The 21,547-nt window shown below is 40.1% G+C and overlaps 1 protein-coding gene across 9 annotated transcripts in view; it reads right to left on the bottom strand.

Moving 5' to 3' along the window:
* Positions 1-21,547, bottom strand: part of ttll7 (tubulin tyrosine ligase-like family, member 7) — a 190,734-nt gene that overhangs the window by 33,825 nt on the left and 135,362 nt on the right. For 2 of the 9 annotated variants that reach the window (XM_057840102.1, XM_057840100.1), the window contains exons 19-20: positions 18,257-18,417; positions 11,701-11,874 (exon numbers count right to left, since the gene is read on the bottom strand). In XM_057840102.1, coding sequence (XP_057696085.1) covers positions 11,701-11,874; positions 18,257-18,417 — 335 coding nt within the window. Of the gene's footprint in view, positions 1-204; positions 6,637-11,700; positions 11,875-18,256; positions 18,418-21,547 lie in introns of those variants that run through there. The other 7 variants (XR_009063739.1, XM_057840098.1, XR_009063738.1 and 4 more) reach the window with 7 other exon arrangements.

Raw genomic sequence — 21,547 nt, 5'->3', positions numbered from 1 at the left:
TATAAAGAATTCAAGGATTTCAGCATTTATTCACAAGAATTTTCAACGGAAAAAAAAAAACTGTTTCCGCTCTCTCAGCTTTGACGGAGATAGGCCCCCTATGAAACAGCCCCGCGCCCCGTCAATACATTATAAAGTCTTTGCAAGAGGGCACTTTTAACTTGCATGCTTAACTTTTAATTATCATTGACGGAAAATCCTTACTCTTCATTCCGCGGCACAGACGTCAGTACCTCTCTAAGACTTTTCTATGACACCTTCCACCGAGACAGAGCAGTGAGACAGCTCCTGCTAACAGCGTTCCAGTACCTGAGAATGAGACCAGCGTCAGGTTGAGATAAGAGTCAGGAGGGCCTGAACCTTCCTGCCATCCTCCTCAGTTACTGGAAATGAGTCAGATATGGTTGTCAAAGCAATGTCAGATGAGATGATGAAATCCTGGCTATGCTTCACTGAAAGTTATTCAAAATGTCAGGGTAGTCAGACAACATGAGACAGAGGCAAGGTAGAATTCTTCCAGACTGATCATTTGGAAGAATGCCTCACATTTGATATCACACTTGATATCTGTGACATATCTGCAACACCCACAACCAAAGAACCTAAAAACTCAGGTAGTTAACACAGCAGTTAATCGAAATAGTCCCTGATGAGAAGAGCCAATGAGTTTGTCTAATGAAAGAAGAAATATGAAGGATTGTACAGTGAAAAAAAATATCTTCATTTAAGATGGTGCAGAGATAGAACACTTATCTCTTGACAGGTCTCTTTCTTTGGAAAATAGCTTTGAGACAAATTAGCCGGGCAGCTTCTTCAAATGTCGACCGAGGGGAAAAAAAAGGAAAGAGTGATCCTGCGGGCGTTCACCGCAGCCTCAGACCCAAGAGAATTAGGATGGATTCAAATTAACTTCACTTAGTCCAATGAGTGTCCTTGAAACAGCTTTGAGTGAGCCGTAGGTATCCTCCACTATGATTGGACTCCACACACAGCTCAGTTGAGTTCTTCAAATGAAACGAAAGCATTTTTTGCGTTTTTGTCAACTGCCTGCTCACTGTTGCCGGAATTCTCAAATGCTACTTCAATATAAGCAATGCATGTAAAACACTGTCAAATAATTCTTTTTTTTTTTTTTTTTTTTTTTTTTAAATCAAATATTGAAAAACATTGAGGATGAATGTATGCTCAGTGTTCCTCTCCTATTTACTTTGAGCCTATTCTGCCCGTAGAAAGAATCACTGTAGTGGTAGTCGTGCATATCTGACATCCATGCAGCTCTCTGTCACTGCTGGGTACATTTAATTGGAGTCTTATTCGTCATCTTCCAGGTCCGTCCTCGCTTTGATCACAAAGAAGATCTCCGTAACAACGCTCTGCTCTCTTGAAAGCCGGGGGGAGGCTTGCTCATGCACTTCTGGTTTCATCTATCAGCTGAGACAGAAATCTACTCTCCAGCTCCATTTCTTACATTCACATTTAAACAGCAAGAACTGACAGGCCTTCCATGCCACTCCACGCAACTGCCATACTGTATTAAGAGGCCCAACAAACGGATTTACCGTCAGGAAGGATAAAGGAGGGTTGCTATGATAGCTGACGCAATCATAGACCAAGTGGTACAAAGTGGCTTGAAGGTTATCTACGGCCCATATTCGACTCGACACCCCAATTAACCCTAATTACTTCTCAGACGGAAGAAGGTTCACAGAATCTGAAACTTTTGTCATTGTCATAAAATGGTCTTTGGGGTAGAGGCATACAATTTTGGGCTTAACAAGGATGTCATTAGTGGATCTATTTGGCCGGTCCTCTCATCTGCCCACACAGGCTGAAGGACTTTTCCGAGGCTCGCAAGCCTGTTGACACACCTGGTCAGAGTACTCTGCAGGGAAGGATGCTTGAACGACAAGGCAGGTGTGGTCAACAACAGACAACCTAAAGACCCCAGCAACAGAATCACTTTGTTGTGCGCCTACGTTTGGTCTGATTCTTCATGTGTATATGCTTGCGCCTTTCATGTGTGTGTGAATTTGTGCTGTGTGTATACATGTGATGATCTGTAGATGCAGAACATATTCTTTCTTTTGGATTTGAAAGTTACTTTGTCTGGGAGTGGGGTCTGCAAAAAGTGGTCTTCTTATCCACCTCAAGTCTTGCTGCATGAGTTGAATGAATATCCTTCAGGCAATATTTACACTTTTACAGTGGTACCTCTACATACACATTTGTTCCAGGACCTGGGTCGTAAGTCGAAATTGTCGTATGTCGAGCGGAATTTTCCAATAAGAATACATTACAATTCGATTCATTTTTCCACAGCCCAAAAACATACACTAAATCCTTCATAAATACTACAGGTACAATTACAAATAGCAATGACACATACCAGAACAAAAAAATTATACAGTAAATACAAATTGGAATAACAATAATATAATCATAATAATCTAACGAAATAGGTTCTAATGTTGCGGTTGTGTTTTGCATGCTGTGTCTGAACGCCCAGTGTGACTGACAAGAGAGTTTTTACTTTCACTTTTCATGTTCTGTTGTTGTTGGCCTCAGCTATGGCTGACAGTGGCCGTGTTGTGTTGCCCAAGTTCTGAAATACATGATGAAAAAACCTGACGATGTTACAATAATAATAATAATTATAGCACCTTAACTTATAAAGACTGGCAAACGGAGGTCGGAGGGGGACTGTCGAGATTGTAGACATATTCCATCATTTCATCTTAATTTCAATGGTAAGTGTCACCTTTTTCCTTTTTTCGTCACCTGCACGAACCTTCTTGGGACCCATGTTGAGTTCTCTCACAAGAAAATCCGCCATGCGACCATCTTGCTGGAAAACAATGAAATTGCAACGCAGTCGTAAATCGTCGTATTTCGAGCATGTTGTCATATGCCGAGACCAATGACGAGTCAAATTTTACGTCGGATGTTGAAAGGATCGTATGGCAATGCGATCGTACTGTATGTCGAGGTACCACTGTATTGTGAAACTGATTTATAACCTGTACATCTTAATGCATTGGAAAGACTATTCAACTGATTTGAAAAGAGGTAACCTTTATATTACAACTTTGTTGGAAATCGTGGTCAATGGTTCCGCTGAAGGTGTTTTTGATGAAGATTTGATGATTTTTTTCAGTTACATCATTTTTGGCAAGCTTGACAGGCTTGATTCAATTAGGATTCCATCCAAATGAATGCTTTATGCCGTAAACAAATTAGACCAATTAGTAGCAAGAAATTAGTACAAATCCATGTGGACAATTCTACTCTTCTGGCACTTTACAGTTCCAGCATGATTGTGCCCCAGTACACCAAACAAGATCCACAAAGGCATTCTGAGTGACTTTGGTTAAAGACACTAACAACCAGGCCCACTCTCAGATCCAACATAAAATAACCCCAACCAACGGACAACAAACACAGAGATGCACACAAAATAGAAAGTGGAAAGAATGATAGTTGCAAATGAGAGAAAATGTGTTTTGTTTTCAATCTGAACAAAATGGCCAGGCAATAGTCCAGCTGCCTTTTGGAAAGAAATATATCATTAGCGTTTGATCTTTTTTTCAACAGCATAAATATATTATTTATGTGTTTTCCCCAGGACATTTAAAACAGTGGAACGCTAATATACAATGGACAATCAAAGCAAATGAAGACAACAATACTCGTGGCATACATTAAATTCAGACGAAGTGTACCTGACAAGTGTATGTTTGGGAGGACTACCGGGAGTTGAAATTAAGCCAAGTGACACAAACACACTTTATTAGCACTATTGATTTGGTGCAAAGTGAGGCCACCTTTATATAAATTGCACTCAGGCAAAGAAGCATTGTGTCAAAAGCTCAGTTTTAGCATGTGGCAGCAGGGTGACACAAAGAAAGCCAGGCCTAAAGGTTGCAGCATCGACAAACTCCAACCAATCTCAATATGCCTTCTTCTCCTTCCTGTCAAATATAGTATATACACAATTTAGAATTGATTTGAAAACACATCTCAAATCCGAATGAGCCATCACTTCAAATCAAGAGAAAGGAAGGAGAAGCCATGCTAGACTGTTGGTGCTGAAAGGCAGGCGGGCCCGAGCATACAGTGTAGCAGTGACAAGCAGAAGGCAGTAATCAAGGGACAGTGCCGGAATATGAGGGTTGGGGTTTAGCACAACTAAACCAAGCAGAGACCTGCATCAGGGGGCGAAGAGACGGCGGAAGAAGAGGAAGAAGAAGCAGCAGCGACAGCAGCAGGGGTGGAGCCATGGGTAGAGGCTGGTCCAGCGGCAAATGGTACGCTTTTTTTCACATAGACATATATAGACACAGAAGAATTCAGGAGAGACAGGCACGTGCATGCTTGAATAAACTCTTAGGGTTATACCTACAGCCAATCATAGATATAACACTCAGTTGTTTTCATGCTTGCAGGAATTATTACATTCAATTTGTTTAATCTATTGATAACTTGTCTTCTTTCATCTAGTTTTACATTAAACTGACGTGAGAATAAAACTCAGGCTGATATTTGAGATTTCAAACACTCAGCGGTTGTACAATCAGCGGTATGAACACAAGGCTCACACAGTTCTAGCATTTTTACACTGTAGGTGCTAAGTGATAGCCTGTTAAAATATGCTTGAGAGTTATAAATCATGTAAAACGAGGCCTCGGGAAAAGAGGAGATCTCTCTCTCATAGGGTCATTTGCTACACAGGCTCATCTGGGCTCTAATTGAATTAAGCAGGCCTCAGGGGGGCTGGGGCTAACCTGAGCACTAATCTGTGGACCATTTTTTCTTATTAACAACACACTCACCCTCCCCACTCCCAGCTCTCTCCTGTGTGCTGGCCCAAAGCATATACACTTCTAAAGTTCACTCGCTAAACTTGAGCGTCTGCTTTCCTGCAGGGATCAACCTGAAAGAGGATGATTTTTGGTGGCCTTCATTAAATCCTCATTGGGTTTTTGTGATGGAGGTAATGGCTCTGAGGCTCTTTGAAGGAGAATCGCTTCCTGGGAAATTAAAATGTTTAACATTTTCTTGACCGCATTAAGATTCATGTGTTCCCTGCATTTAATGTGATATTCAGCACCTTTGAAAATGAGATTATACTTAGTTTAGTCAATTAATAATTTGGGTCCTCATTGGTTTAAAAAATTTCACTATTTATAATTTAAAACTAGTCTCTAACTTGGCACATTAAAGGGTACCACGGATAGAAAGACGTGTAGTTCTTGAAAGATAAATGTTCGTACGATTTATAGTAATTTGATATTTAAACCTCTATAAATGTTTTCATTTTAATAAAATTTGTGATATTATTTAACTAGTAGGTCGCCATTGTCGTTGACGTCGCAGGGCAGTGACGCCACATGGACACGCTGCAGACTTCCACCGGGTTACTCTTTAACTACATTAACATGTCCTCGGTTTTGCCCTTCCAATTTGAACCCAAGTGGAAGATTAATGTGAAGGACATCAAAAGCAGTGTTGGGAATAACGGAGTAATCTAACTAATTACTTTTTCCGCCGTTACAACGCCGTTACCGTTACTGACGGTCAAAAGCGGTGCGTTACTTACTTTGAATAAATTGACGAAACTACTAGCCGTAGCGATCTACTCTGCTCTGTTTATTTGTCATCCAAGACTTTGGGTGCGTTCAGGTTCATGGCAATGAAAATAGTAAACACACATAGCCTACCTTTGCAAGAACGATGGAGTTGCCGTTTGATACGGTCATAATGTGCAGGTCCTGCACCCATCCGCAGCAAAACTGTTTGTAGCTTTGTAGCGATTTGTAATTCTGGAATCGCTGATGAGTTTAGTAACATACACCAAACAATAAATACAGCAGAATGTTCATTTCGCGTAATTGTGGAAGCCCGTCGACATCTTTACTCCATTTGTCTTCGGCTTGCTCGTAAGGGTTTATATTGTTCACATCCTTAAGTTTGATCACATATCTGTTCTTCGCCTTAGTAACGGGTTTGTCTCTTTATCAAACTGGCAAGTTAAAGTTTAATGTCCTGCGAGCCAGACCTGCTTCCAATATGGCTGCGTTGTTGTCAAATCTCACGTGATCCCCCATTCTGTGACGTAAACGCTCGAGCTTAGTAGCGCACGTACTTCAGAGCCGGTGTTTTCACACACAAACCGGAACAGCACGTTCTAATGGCAGAGCATTCAGAGGAAAATTTGTCCTTTACGAGGTGGAGATATAAGCACTATTTCAAGTTGGTCGAAATTAAAGGAAAGAACGTGTATTTAAAGTGTAATTTATGTCCCGGGGCAAAGCTTTTGTCGACATCTGGGGTAAGCAATTCAAATCCGTTTATTTTTGTTGCACTTCAAGTGTAGGATAAGTCTGTTGCTGGTGAGCAACATTATTATTATTATTATTATGGAGATAGTTAGCATGCAGAGCTGCCGTGTGCTCTACATAGGATTAGGTTAGGGTATACAGTGAAAAACAGCTGTTTTGATAATTTTTGCTGATAGCCCGGGGCCGTACATCACAACACGCGAAAAACGTTTGTCTCTACCGAGACGTCTAATGACGTCTTACCTTATTTTTGTCACGTAAAATCAGATGTCCAGATTGTTGATCATCCTGCCGGTTGCTTCCCGGTGAATAGGAGAAACGTAAAACGAATAAATGCATTAATGGCCAACAGATTATAATGACGCCTTATTTTGCATATTGTGATCTAAGAGGCAGAGAAAGGCGAGTGGACATAGCCGTTCATTGGACCACGCCGTTTATAGGCATAAGCTTTGGCAAATCCTTCACAACAAACATAAGTATAGTATAGTGGAAATACAACTAAACTCAAATTTATATCTTTAAAAAAATAATAATGTTCACAAAAAGAAAAGCGCTTCATATGTAATAATGAGGCCCTATTCTCACATGGTTAAACAACAATGCAAAGAGAAACGTCATTCACAATCAAGATATGCACTCTAAGCATTTTAGCAACCAAATTAGGTCAACAAATACACTGGATGGCAATATTTAGTCACAGTATACAAACTATGATGCTGGGAGCAATTATCAGGAGTTATGTACATTGTCAAGTCCACACTCAAATGAACGTAATGTACAATGAACCCGGAAACTACGGCGTCAGTCGAAACTCGTTCGCTTGATCTCTAAATAATTTAAAACTCGCCATTGACACCTTGTGGTATATTTAAATCACTACCTTAGATAGAGTGACACTGTGGAAGTACGGCAGCAAGCCCATGTGCGTCACCTTCTGCAACGTCAACAACAATGGCGAGCTATTAGTTTATTTTTTTATTTAAAATTTTACAAATTTTATTAAAATGAATACATTAAGTGGGATTTTAAAATCAAATTTTTATAACTCGTACTAACATTTATCTTTTAACTCATTTGCTCCCAAAAACGTATAAATAAATTCTATTTTTAATTGTTTCTGTGTCCCAAAGACGTATTTATATGTCTTTTACGTTTTTTTTAACAAGAGACATCACAAAGTTCTGATGCAACTTGGCTCCAAAGCACAATACTGAAAATCCATTTTAAAGCAATAAAACTGGCCACTGGAGGGCAGTAGCGCATTTGGTAAGACCCGCAACCCGATTCAACGGATCGAACGGCCGGGCCGCACGGCCAGGACGCCAGCGGAAGACGACCGAATGGACGACCAGGAGGCCAGGCGGCGGACGACCAAAAGAAGAACCGGGAGGACGCCCAGGATGCCAGGCGCTGGACGACCGAGCAGAACAACCGGGACCACCAGTGCAGCGGACGATGCCGTTAAGTCTGTGCTGCTCGCCGAGCAGAGCCCGCGCCGCCGTGCTCAGCCGCTCGCGTCCCCCGCTGCCCTCCAGTGTCCCGCGACTCAGCCGGAAACACGCACCGCCAAACCAGTTCCCGCCCAGGAACACAACATGCCCCACACAATTCCCGAGGCGAACTCCACCACGAGGCAGTGGTCACCACAAAAGACTAAAAAAATCCATCTTGTTGAGACAGGCGGTGATGAGGGAAAAGTTTACCCCGGCTGGCGCGGCCACAACAGCGTCATCTCTTAGTTCAATAGTTTAGCTATGTGTAAATAAATTGTTACTTTGCTATCAAAAGCTCTATCTGTCTTGTTGTTTATGTTATTTTGTAGAAGGAAAACATTATTCAGATGTTTGGGATGTGACAAAAGAAAAAAAAAGCTGTGCTAAAGTCAAAGTTATGTTTGAAATTTCTGTTTTTTCATCAGAAATCGGAAAATTGCTCTAACTAAGCTATTTTCTAATGCTGTTTTTTAAAGAATGGAAAAAGATACGGACTATTTTTTTCCTGCTGAAAGAAGAGAGTCTAATCTTTCTTTTGGTGGGTTCCATGTTTATACAGCAATAGAACAGAATTTTCTGTGGGCCTTGCAAAATCTGTCAAAATCCAGTAAAACGGCTGGGAGTGAAGGGGGTTGCACCGGTGAAAATGGCTGGAAGTGAATGAGTTAAGAACTTCATATCTTTCTATCCGTGGTACCCTTTAACAATAAATGAAGTAAAAAAAACTATATACTGTGGGTGGGTGGGTGTGTGAATAATTATATACATACAGTGCCTTGCAAAAGTATTCGGCCCCCTTGAACCTTGCAACCTTTCGCCACATTTCAGGCTTCAAACATAAAGATATAAAATTTTAATTTTTTTGTCAAGAATCAACAACAAGTGGGACACAATCGTGAAGTGGAACAAAATTTATTGGATAATTTAAACTTTTTTAACAAATGAAAAACTGAAAAGTGGGGCGTGCGATATTATTCGGCCCCCTTGTGTTAATACTTTGTAGCGCCACCTTTTGCTCCAATTACAGCTGCAAGTCGCTTGGGGTATGTTTCTATCAGTTTTGCACATCGAGAGACTGACATTGTTGCCCATTCTTCCTTGCAAAACAGCTCGAGCTCAGTGAGGTTGGATGGAGAGTGTTTGTGAACAGCAGTCTTCAGCTCTTTCCACAGATTCTCGATTGGATTCAGGTCTGGACTTTGACTTGGCCATTCTAACACCTGGATACGTTTATTTTTTAACCATTCCATTGTAGATTTGGCTTTATGTTTTGGATCATTGTCCTGTTGGAAGATAAATCTCCGTCCCAGTCCCAGGTCTTGTGCAGATACCAACAGCTTTTCTTCCAGAATGTTCCTGTATTTGGCTGCATCCATCTTCCCGTCAATTTTAACCATCTTCCCAGTCCCTGCTGAAGAAAAGCAGGCCCAAACCATGATGCTGCCACCACCATGTTTGACAGTGGGGATGGTGTGTTCAGGGTGATGAGCTGTGTTGCTTTTACGCCAAACATATCGTTTTGCATTGTGGCCAAAAAGTTCAATTTTGGTTTCATCTGACCAGAGCACCTTCTTCCACATGTTTGGTGTGTCTCCCAGGTGGCTTGTGGCAAACTTTAAACGAGACTTTTTATGGATATCTTTGAGAAATGGCTTTCTTCTTGCCACTCTTCCACAAAGGCCAGATTTGTGCAGTGTACGACTGATTGTTGTCCTATGGACAGACTCTCCCACCTCAGCTGTAGATCTCTGCAGTTCATCCAGAGTGATCATGGGCCTCTTGGCTGCATCCCTGATCAGTTTTCTCCTTGTTTGAGAAGAAAGTTTGGAAGGACGGCCGGGTCTTGGTAGATTTGCAGTGGTCTGATGCTCCTTCCATTTCAATATGATGGCTTGCACAGTGCTCCTTGAGATGTTTAAAGCTTGGGAAATCTTTTTGTATCCAAATCCGGCTTTAAACTTCTCCACAACAGTATCTCGGGCCTGCCTGGTGTGTTCCTTGGTTTTCATAATGCTCTCTGCACTTTAAACAGAACCCTGAGACTATCACAGAGCAGGTGCATTTATACGGAGACTTGATTACACACAGGTGGATTCTATTTATCATCATCGGTCATTTAGGACAACATTGGATCATTCAGAGATCCTCACTGAACTTCTGGAGTGAGTTTGCTGCACTGAAAGTAAAGGGGCCGAATAATATTGCACGCCCCACTTTTCAGTTTTTTATTTGTTAAAAAAGTTTAAATTATCCAATAAATGTTGTTCCACTTCACGATTGTGTCCCACTTGTTGTTGATTCTTGACAAAAAAATTAAATTTCGTATCTTTATGTTTGAAGCCTGAAATGTGGCGAAAGGTTGCAAGGTTCAAGGGGGCCGAATACTTTTGCAAGGCACTGTACAGTATATGTATTACATATAGACATTACTTTCTTTTTGTTTAGAGCAGGGGTGGGAAAACTATTGTACAAAAAGCGGCAGCAGGTACGGGTTTTAGATGCAACCCATTAAGAGGAAACCTTTTCACCTATCTGGTGTCTTAAAAGTGTAATCATTTGATTGCAGTCAGGTACTTCTCGTTTCCGTTGATACTGTACGTATCTCATTGGTTAAACTGTCTGATTCGGTTGGAACAAAGATCACGACCCACTGCGGCCTTCGAGGACCGGTTTGCCCAGACCTGGTTTAGAGTCTTTCCAGAATTTAGGCTCAAAGTTTTGTGCCAAGCAGTGTTGTTTTCGTCAACAGTGACGATAACGAAAATATTTCATCAACAAACAATTTTTTCATGACGATGACGTCACGATGACAAGCTAAAAACGTTTCTGCGGAGACTAAAATGTAACGAGATAGATGCAAGTTGTCGTCTGACAAGATGAGTACAAGACAAAAATTCGCCACAATTTCCGTCATAAGTTCACAATGTATGATATTTTCTTATCGTATGTGTAGTTAGCACACATTTTAGCAGTGTTTGGTCCTTTTACTCATGTGACGTGCTGCGTCTTCCCCCAACCCCCCGCCCCAAACACAGGCTTAAGCGTGTGCTGATTCCAAGCTCCTTTTGTGAAACATGTGTCAGATGCTGCTTGGTAAGTTTTGTTCTCTTATCTTGGCTATGCCCTGTTGCTTTAGCCTTTAAAGGTCAGTGCTGAGTGATCATCACATACTAAATTAACTTGTAGCGTTAGCATAGCATTCGCATTACCATTAACATTTAGTGCGGGGACTAGGTGAGGTCTTCTTAAACTCTTGTAAAACTTTTTATACATAGTTCGTGGCGTCCAGGTGAGTTTAATTAACTGCAAAGAATGTGCTGTTTTCCTGCTGAGTGTTTTTATCATCATAAAGTTGTTTATGTCCTTGTAGACTCTACAATTATGTGCTCATCAGTCAATGTTCATTCGAAATTGTTGGAAACCTGTTATTTACTTATTTATTTATTTATTCATTTATTTATTTATTTATTTATTGACTAAAACGCTGAAGCTTATAGACGAAAACATTTTGAGAACTGTCGACTACAACTAGACGAAATTTGTCTGAGTTTTCGTTGAATAAAACCCGCAAAACACGAACACACTTTGAAATAACTAAAATATGACTAAGACTACTACTAGTAACTATTTTCGTCCAAAAGACTAAGACGAAAACTAAAAGAGCTGCCATAAACAACACTGGTGCCAAGGCCTTTGCAACCGGAGAACAACTTTTAGATAAGACTAAATTCTAATGTATCCTTTACTATTATCCAGCCACTCAGATATGTAGCTTACACTAGAGTACATAGGAAAACCTTTAAACAAATAAAGCAACTTCACAGGAATAAAGAGACTTCACATGAGATCTTTTTTCCCGCACTCACCTGGTATCATCCCATTCTGGGCTGAGTCCAGTCAAAGAGCCCCGGGACTCAGAGACAAACTTGTAGACGACTAATAAACAGTCTTGGCACAGTTGCACCAGCCTGCGGCAGCATTGCATCTCCTGAGGCGAAACCATGTCGCTGCTCTTACTGAAGATTGTCTCCCAAGATGAACTAAAGGACAAAAGACAAACACAGTTTAGTTTACATACTAACATTTAAAAATTGACTTTTTTTTCAAGGGTTCACACAGGGCTGTGGAATTCCTGTGTGGAGATTACATACTCTCCCCATGCCTTTGTATACAGTGTATGTGCCCTGTGATTTGCTTGCAACCAGTTCAGGAAGTATTCAGCTCATAGTCAGCAGGGCTAGGCTCTTGCATCACCCATGCGAGGAGGAGCAGTACAGATGATGGATGGATAAATGACATTTGAGGAAATCTATTTTTTGGAAGGCCGTACCAAGCTGGTTGCCCATTGCATTAATTAGTATTCAAGAAGTAGCCTTAAGTTTCATTAATGTTGGTTATACTATACAGAGTATCCTCAAATGGCAGATCACAGTATGGGCCCAGACCAGGTCAAGGTCTTAGTTTAGACCAGCAGTCAATTACTAATAAAGAAAAACTATGTGCACCATTACGCTGCTGTTATATATATATTTTTTTACTCCCGCAGGCCGCAGTCACCTACTGTACACGACTCTTGTGATCACATGATCAGATCAAACTGTTTGTACTTCACAAGAAGTAATCGATTGGTTTGATGACACAGTGTGGCATGTAGAAAATATCTGAAAATTGACACAAAAATATAGTTGAAAAAATGAATACCGGAACAATGACATTTTTTAAGTTATTGGTGTTCTTTTTGTTTAAAATTGAACTGTTTTAAGGGTTTGGGTATACATAGCATATCATATTTCTATATATTGTCAAAACAGCTCATTGACTGTTGTGTTAACGGGGTCAAAATATTTTGATTCATAGTTTTTGTCACTGAAAACAAAATATCCTATTGGTGAAACCATAAATGTGAAAATTACATTTGCCATTATCTTTTTGTTTGACTGGTCAGCAACACAAATGGAAACAATTTGTGGTTCTAACCTTTGCCCAAAGAAAGACTATGTCCGAAGATCCCTGGTCCACAGTATGTGCTCTTCGTTTAACTAGTAACTACTCCTGGTGGCACCATATTTCACCAAAGCTCAGTCATACAGGGAGGGACCTTTTCTTTTACAGTATCACTGCACTCCAGTGCACAAAGCCAGTTTGGTGTGGAAAGTGGAAAGCTTAGCTGTCCCAATACTTTTGTCCACAAACTTATTTCTAATATACGGATTATAGTTTCATGTCTGTTTTGTCAATTTGAACTTACTCGTTCCTTCTGTCATGCAGATGCACAAAAAGCCAGACAGATGCACAAAAAGGACTGGTGAAACAAATCCAAGTACGGTTAACCCTCTTTAAACCCCGGACATACCCCTAACTGAGAGAAAGCTTCAACAATGGAGTTACACAACCCTGGGTGGTATGTTTGATGTCAACCCTCTCCCACTTCTTAGGAGGGGTGGGAGCTGCCTCCTCTGAAAGGCTTGAAAATGATTCCACTCCTCACCTCTTAAAACATTTTCAAAGCCTGTTGAATTCATCACCCACAATGCAGCTGGGATGTTTGATTGTTACTAAGTCCTTTAGATAAAGTATCAAACAACAGCCAGAGAGGCGCAAGGTGGAGGGGTTACCCTTAGATTTGGAAGAGGATTTTGCAGTGCTCTTCTTTACTGTAGCTGCGTGACACCAGGACCCCCTGGTGTGTCCATCCGTGTTGGGGCGGCGACCCGCTGTTAGGAGATGCTGCATGGACAATATGCAAGCAAGCTAGTTGGATCAAGCAGAGCATGCTGTGATCACACAAAAGCTCCATGAGGCGCAGCTGCTGGTGGTAACTGGGGCTACAATAATCCTTGTGGGCTGCTGAGCTGAAAAATCTGTCTTCAACCGTTTTTAGGAATGTCTCACTCCTAATAACAGCATCAGCTATTTGAGTTTGCGGTTTATAAATTATCCTTTCAATTAGGCATTTGCCGTTATGATATTTTGACGGTACGATAACCGTGAGCAAAAATACCGCGGTTTCACGGTATTGCAATTATATATAGCTCCAAAAAATTTTGAGATGGGTTGAAAAAAATAACTTTTTTCCATTGAACAGGATTTTTTTTTTCCAGACCATAGTTGCAAATTGGAACATGAATATATTGTTAAAATAAATAATCAATTAAAAAATATATATTTTAAGTAAAATTCAAATAAATGCATGGCTTTTTTTTGAGGGTGGAAAAGCTTAATTGAAGTTTCGTCATTTTCAGCCACTGTGTCAACTCTAGTTTACATGATGTCATGCCTTTGTGTTAAAAAGAACATCAAGAATTCATAAGTTAGTTAAAAATGTATATGTTAGTTAAAATGTCAATTTTGTTGTGGAAAGGTTTCATCTTAAAAAAAAAAAATGTTAAAAAACATTGCGAGTGGGACCTCTCCTTGATCCAGCGAACGTGGATTTGTGCTTAGGGCAAGATCATCTTTCGCAATTAGCGATCTTTGATGCTATCACTTTTTCCCCTTCATTCAAGCGAATCGAGCTTGTTTTCTCACTCTGCAGCTATCACACTCAACGAAGTTGCTCTCCCAGCTAAGCCTAGGCTAACATTCATCTTTGTAAGCTTTTAGTTTGTTTGTATATTGAATTTGAAAGGAAAATGTGTGTTTTGTTTTTGGCGAACTTTTTCCATGGTGCTAATCTGTTGAAGCTACTCACATGGAAAAATCTAATTGTACAACATTTTAAAAGTATTCATTTTGTATATTACACTTACCACGATTTGAGAGCTCAATAAATTGAAGAACAGTACGCCTTATGTTTGGAGTATTTGTTTTTGGGTTAGCTGGCTGTCTAGCCGATAGCGTCAGTTTTACATACAGCAACAAACGGGAGGGGGTGAGCACTGCTGCGCCAAGCCGCTTCTGGCTGCATTTTTGACACAACAAAAATAGCGAATACCGTACTACGGTCTGATGGAAAATTTTAGTGGTTTTGAAACCGCAACGTTTTCGCACCACGGTAAACCGTGAAACCGGTAACCAGCACATGCCTACTTTCAATGGCACTTATGGCGTAACAGTGGGTTTTAATTTAAAACTTAAGTAACCCACAATAAAAGTAACGCGCCAAATATTAAGCTAACCTCTAAAGTAACCATGAATGGTCACAAAGAGAATACATTATTTAGTCATGGCAAATGGTGAATCCACATATACTCTGTCCAGTTTACTATAGAAAACTTATTTTCAGGAATTGAATCGAGTAAAACACTATCATTATTATTACCCTATAGAATCATTAAATACAGATATGTATATAATGTGTTTTTTTTTTCTTTTAAGAAAGACCATGGCTTAATAGCTTAGAAAACGGCCAAGTTCAGAGTGAATAGCAAACATATAAAACTTCAATACAGTGAATTACTTTGAATACAAACATGGTCCACCTGCCTCAAAAACCATGTAGAAGACTTGACTGTTGTCCAGAAGAGTGTCACTAAAATCCTCCACAAGGAAGGCAAGGTTATCACACGAGAGACTGGCTGTTCTCAGAGTTCTGTATCCAAGCACTTTCATACGAAGTTAAGCGGAAGGGAGAACAATTATCGCATCTGTAAGAGGATCCTAATTGAAGAATTTGAGGGAACTTCAAAAGGACTGGATTGAAGCCGGAGTCAATGCATCAAGCGCCTTTGTGCATAGATGTATTAGGGAATTTGGCCAAGTGCAGCCTTCCTGGTGTCAAGTCACTCCTCTACCACAGAAAGTCAGAAGCACCCTACCCAGTCTAAAGAGGAAAAAAAGACGTTTTGCAGTTCTATTACATTTCAAGTGTTTGTGACAACATTGTCATCCGTGTGCAAAGAATTGCAAAACTCAAAGGACAAACCGTTGTTTGTTTTTTTGTCACATACCTGCAGTTTTAGCGTCTCGTGAACTGTCTATGTTATGTCACAACAAGGAGTTGTGAGAGCAGCATAAGATAATATGTTTACATGAGCGAATGCAATCGAAAACTACCACTGTCTGCTATATCTGTTTGTATTTTGTTTTCCCACTTCACACACAAGGGACATGAACCTGTTGGTTGTTCTTGCAGTGACTCATGCTACAAAGTGAGGTAAAAAATATATTTAGGAAAAATGTTTCAATAGGCCATCAAAGTATCTGATAACAAGCTCGAGCAAAGGCAATAAAGAGTCATCAATCACATTCTTTCAGCGCCAATAGTGGTTCTTTTTTTTTTTCTCTCTTTCACCTGTGAAAGTGTCCTGAAAAACAACCAAGATTGGCGACCTTAATTTGCACCCTGTCTCCACAGAGTTCCATGTTTGTTTCATTGCCAGAAAGTTTTTACGAAACTGCAGTAGGGTGTGATTGGGTTTGTCAGTCACTTTCTGCCAGCTTGTGTTGTTTCCATGAACAAACTATAAATAAATTGAATTACTGCTGCGGTCAGTAAAACTCGAGCATTGACGAATAATGGGGCAGAGATGTTGCCATAGATGAAAGTCTACCTGACAGTTTGGTGGAGAGGTAATTGGCTGGCTGTTGCATAAGTTTAGGAATACGCTTAAAACTGCTGACTTAAACAATACGGAGGTACTGAGGATCTTTTACAAGGGAGATTAAATTGTATTAATTTCTTTCGAATAGTCTATCATTAGCACTTGACATGACTTTAGCTTTCCAGCTTCCACTCCAGGTTTTTGTCCAGTCAGATTTCAGAGTGTGTTGGTTTGTAATTGTCATCTGCCCAGAGTCTTCAGAATCTAGAGTGCTGGCTCTTGCCACATACACATTGGAATAATGTAGATTTCTTTTTAATCAATCAGATTTCAGAATCACCACTCCAAGCACTTCCGTATCCCTATCGCCAAACACGGAAATTTCTTCACCATTTTTCTGTCCTGTGGTTCAGACATGCTGATTTGTTGAGGTATTTGGAGGTACCTCAACCAAATCCAGCACTTCTCAAAACACCAACAAAATAAGAATGTGTGTGTGGTGTCTTTTTTAACACTAGAACTACCAAGGAGGGATCACTTGATCCAAATAACTTTAGTAACAAGAGAAGGATCATTTGAACCTAATTAGCATATCTTTTGTGAGCACTATGGTCCTCATTAGTCATTCCCGTTGACACTCGAAAAACCACAGGGTTGGATTGCTCCAATTAGCATCTTGAGTGTTTGGAGAGCAGGTATGCCTTTGCTAATGGGGGAAGGGTAAACTGGTGTTATTCAGCTGGTCGGTTTTCACTTTCAAGCCCAGAAAGCAGGTTGTAGTGAAAAAGCCACCATAAAATAGACCAAACTACTGACAGGATGTGATGGCAAAAAACAAAATGAAGCAAGCAGACACGGACGCTTTCTTGCTGCTTTGTTGTTGTCTGCTATTTGTGAAATATTACATGGCATGCTAAGGAAGGGCAGAAGATTAATAAAAATGGCTAACTTGTACAAAATACAGTGGTACCTCAACAAACGATCACTTCGACACACAATCTTTTCGACATCCGACATAAAATTTGACTCGCCATTTGTTTCTACATCCGACGACATGCTCTAAATACTATGAGAGCGCCGCAGTTTGTTTTCCCGCAAGACGAACGCACGGCACATTTTCTTGTGAGAGAAATCAACAGAGGTTCCAACAATGTTAGTGCAGGTGGTGAAAAAAAGGAAAAAGGTGATGCTAACCATTGAAATGAAAATGATAGAAAAAATATGAGCGTGGGGTACGGATCAGTGAACTGGCTTGACAATACAGCCGTAGAATGTCTACTCTCGACGGTCCTCCTCAGACCTCCTTTTGGCATTCTTTATAAGTTAAGGTGACAATTATTATCGTGGTTACATCGCCAAAGAAATCGCCAGCTTCGTCAGGTTTCTAATCATTTATTCCATCAACTTGTGCAACGCCTACTGTCCCCGCAGATGAACAAAGCAAAGTCAAAGTAAAAAGTCCCATCTCACTCGGGCTTACTCTGTCAAGTCAGCCACGTGATGCGTTCAGGTACACCACGAAAACACATATGCCACATTAGAACCCGATTAGTTAGTTTATTACAGGTATTATAATTATTATTATATTATTATTCCAATTTTTATTCATAATATTTTTGTTTTGTTCTGTGTAATTGCTATTTGCTATAGTACCAGCAGTATTTATTAAGTATTTAGTGTAGGTTTTCAGGCTGTGGAACGAATTAATGGAAATATGATGTATTCTTATGGGAGAATCCTGCTTGACATACGACCATTTCGACAGACAGAGTCCTGGAACGAATTAACTTCGAATGTAGACGTACCACTGTATGTAAAATGTATTTAGTACCTACAATCCAAAGCATAAAATCATCCAAGCGACAGCTTACAACTCATCTGCAAGTTGGGCACACGTAATTGAATATACTGCTGTCCTGACACCTGACATGGTACTTACCAAGAATTAGAGAAGCAGTTCCAGAGGCCCTGGCCATGACTCCAGAGTAGTCTGTTAAAGACACGGTTAAAGAGGCGGTACAAGTGGAGACTTTCCAAATCTGGCTCTTTCCAAATTCGCTGTAGTGCTAAGCGCACATTTGTCCTCACAATCTCCAAAACCTGTGAGGGTAGAAAAATAAGAGGAAAGAAAGACGGATTGAGGAGAAATGTGTACTTTTCTGTGCATATTTTTCCATAAAAACCCAGGGAGTGATTGAATAGCTGATGCAGCCACTTGTTTAAAATGTACACCATCTATCAGGCTGTGAGTTATAACTTTAATTAGCCATCCTGGCGTACACGTTAATGCTTGCTCACACAACACACTGTATGTCTACGGTGCATGTGCGAGTGTCTGTGGAGGTAAAAAGCACCGCATGGGGCAGCCAGTGGTGAACATTGGCTAAAGAACTAATTGCTGTAACCACGTCAGTCTTTTGACAGAATGTGTCAAAATGTGAGGGTACTTGGGCCAGGCTTCCATCTTCTCTTCAACCAACACCTTTTCTCTTCCTCCTACTTCCTTCCCTTTTTTACACTTCTATCACAGAGTTGTGCTGTGGCTTTTTGGACTTTTGATTCCTTGCTCCTCATTACTGACGTGCCTGACAGATTGTACGCGCGTGCATGTGTATTTGCGACACGATGAGACAAGATTTGCCTTCAGCAACACGAGGCGAGCCAGACATGCATAGATGCTGTCAGACAAACTGATAGATGAGTACACACACACACACACAAACAGACATGTTTTGGTATGGTAATCAGATGGCAGAGCGGTGGGCGCTTCATTCCTGACCTCTGCCTGTTTCTCATTAGGCTGCTCCACTCCAAATCAAACATCAGCGTCACCACAAAGCCGAGCTCAGTGGGGGGAGAAAGTGGTGGCTGAGAGATGGCATCATTAGGGGCACGGTTACTGCATGTCGTTTCAAAAGTCACCCCTACTTCTAGTTTGTTTACATCCTATTTCAGTTTTGAATCCCTTAATGGTGAAGTAATGAGCTTGAGTTTACCTGAGTTTTCATTTCCTCAAATGATTGCAAATGCAAGTTTTATGACATAAAATAAAACAAATAATGTTAAATAATATTAAAACATACAGTCATAGACTAAATTATTGGCACCTCTGGAATTTTTCCAGAAAATACAGCATTTCTCACAGACATTAATACAATTACAAATGTTTTCAGTATGAATGTGTTTATTTCTTGGATGTGCATCGGAAAAACACAAAACAGCTGAGGAAAAAAAGTCCAAATAAACACAATTTTAGACAAAACAAAAAAACAAAGGCTGGACAAAATTGTTAGCACCCTCAACTCAATATTTGGTTGCACATCATTTGGAAGAAATAACAGAAAGCAATCGCTTCCTATAATCATCAACAATTTAGTGCTCCTCTCGGATGGAATTTTGGACCACTCTTCTTTTGCGAACTGTTCCAGGTCTCAAAGCCCCAAAACATACCTCAAATAGCACCAAGAAATGGTTGGAGACAAAGCGCTGGAGAATTCTGAGGTGGCCACCGATGTGTCTGGATCTAAATCCAACTGAACACCTATGGAGAGACCTCAAACCTTCTGTTGCAAGAAGGCACCCTTCAAAGAGACCTGGAGTTCTCAAAAGAGGAGTGGTCCAAAACTCCATCTGAGAGGTGCACGAAACTTGTTGATGGTAAGAGAAAGCGATTGCTTTCTGTTATTTCTTCCAAAGGATCCGCAACCAAATATTGAGTTCAGGGTACCAACAATTTTGTCCAACCCATTTTTTGGATTGTGTGTAAAATTCTGTACATTTTGGCTCTTCTCTTCAGCTTTTTTTGTGTTTTTGCAATGCAAATCCAAAAAATAAACACATTCAAACTGAAAACATTTGTAACTGTGTTAATGTCTGGGAGAAACTGTGTATTTTTTGGGGAAAATTTTCAGGTGTGTCAATAATTTCATTCCTGACTGTACATCACACTTTTGGGATTTTGAGGTACTAAAGTCCAATAACTGACACTTTCTTCTAAATTACTTAATTGAATCGTGGATTGCAAATATACTCCATGCCCTACATCTAACAATTTAAAGATATTTTGACGCATTGTGCATTAGCTCTCTTTTTTAGTACTGTATTAATAATGATAATGTAGGCAACAGTATAATTGTTTACAGGAGATTTCTGCCTCTCAGTTCTGAATCTCAGTTCTGGGTTTGTGTGGAATTTTAATGTTTGAATGTGTAATATTACATTTGATCAACATAATTAGAAATTAGTTTTGAGAGGAGTCTTTCTCGCGAGCATCTTTGCACATAAACACAGCTGTAGTCAATATAGTCATCTTATTCTCTGCAAAGGAAAATTAAAATTCTGACAATATACAAGAATACGTAAGGATATTGGAAACACTTGGCAAACAAACAAAAACCGAAACGCCAAAAAATACACATGTATGTATTTCATTTTTTATTTCATTTTAAAAACATACACATTTTATTTAAATATTTTCTGATGACTGCCCTTTGCCTTGGCATTGGTTGTACAACCCTGATGCTCGACAAATTTAATCTGAAAAAGTGCCGATTCTGAAACCACATGGTGGTGGCGGTTCAAGGATTTTTCTGAAACAGGAGCCAAGAAGGGGCCCTGTGTAACCCTCCAGGTCACTGCCATCTTTGTTCAATGTTTGTTTTGGTCAACAAGGAAATACGTAGATTATCCTGAATGAGGCAGTAGAAACATCTGGTAAGAACTATTACTTCTAAAAACAAGTTTGTAATAATTCAAATTTAATCATAATATATGCAAGTCTGGATACAATAAATGGAACAATGTATTTAATCAATTTTTTGAAAAGAGATTTTAAAGACAAAAGTAGCATTAATATTTAACATGCTCTAGAAACAACATTATCTCATCCTCTTACTTCAAAAAAGAAGGATTCGCCGATTGCCATGCTTTGTAATAAAATAAGAACCAAGGCACTTCAGGGGCCAATCAAATTAGAGAGGAGGCCAGTGCCCCTGTGGCCACCCCTTAAAACCGCCACTGGGAGAGTGTGTTCCCGGCGGCAGTGAGCACTGGCTTCATCATATCATTCTGTTCGGTGGACGTAGACACTCGTCACGGCAAATTTGGGACATTTGGAAAATAAGATAATCCCAAAAAATCGATTATTAGATGCATCGCGACTCGAAACGTGACGATTCGATTACGATTCATAAAAGTTCAAAAATGATGATTCTCCCTAATCAATTTATGA

This window comes from Corythoichthys intestinalis, chromosome 7 (genome assembly GCF_030265065.1).
Source record: "Corythoichthys intestinalis isolate RoL2023-P3 chromosome 7, ASM3026506v1, whole genome shotgun sequence".
NCBI classification, from domain to species: Eukaryota; Metazoa; Chordata; class Actinopteri; order Syngnathiformes; family Syngnathidae; genus Corythoichthys; species Corythoichthys intestinalis.
This window is presented reverse-complemented; position numbering and strand designations above follow the sequence as displayed.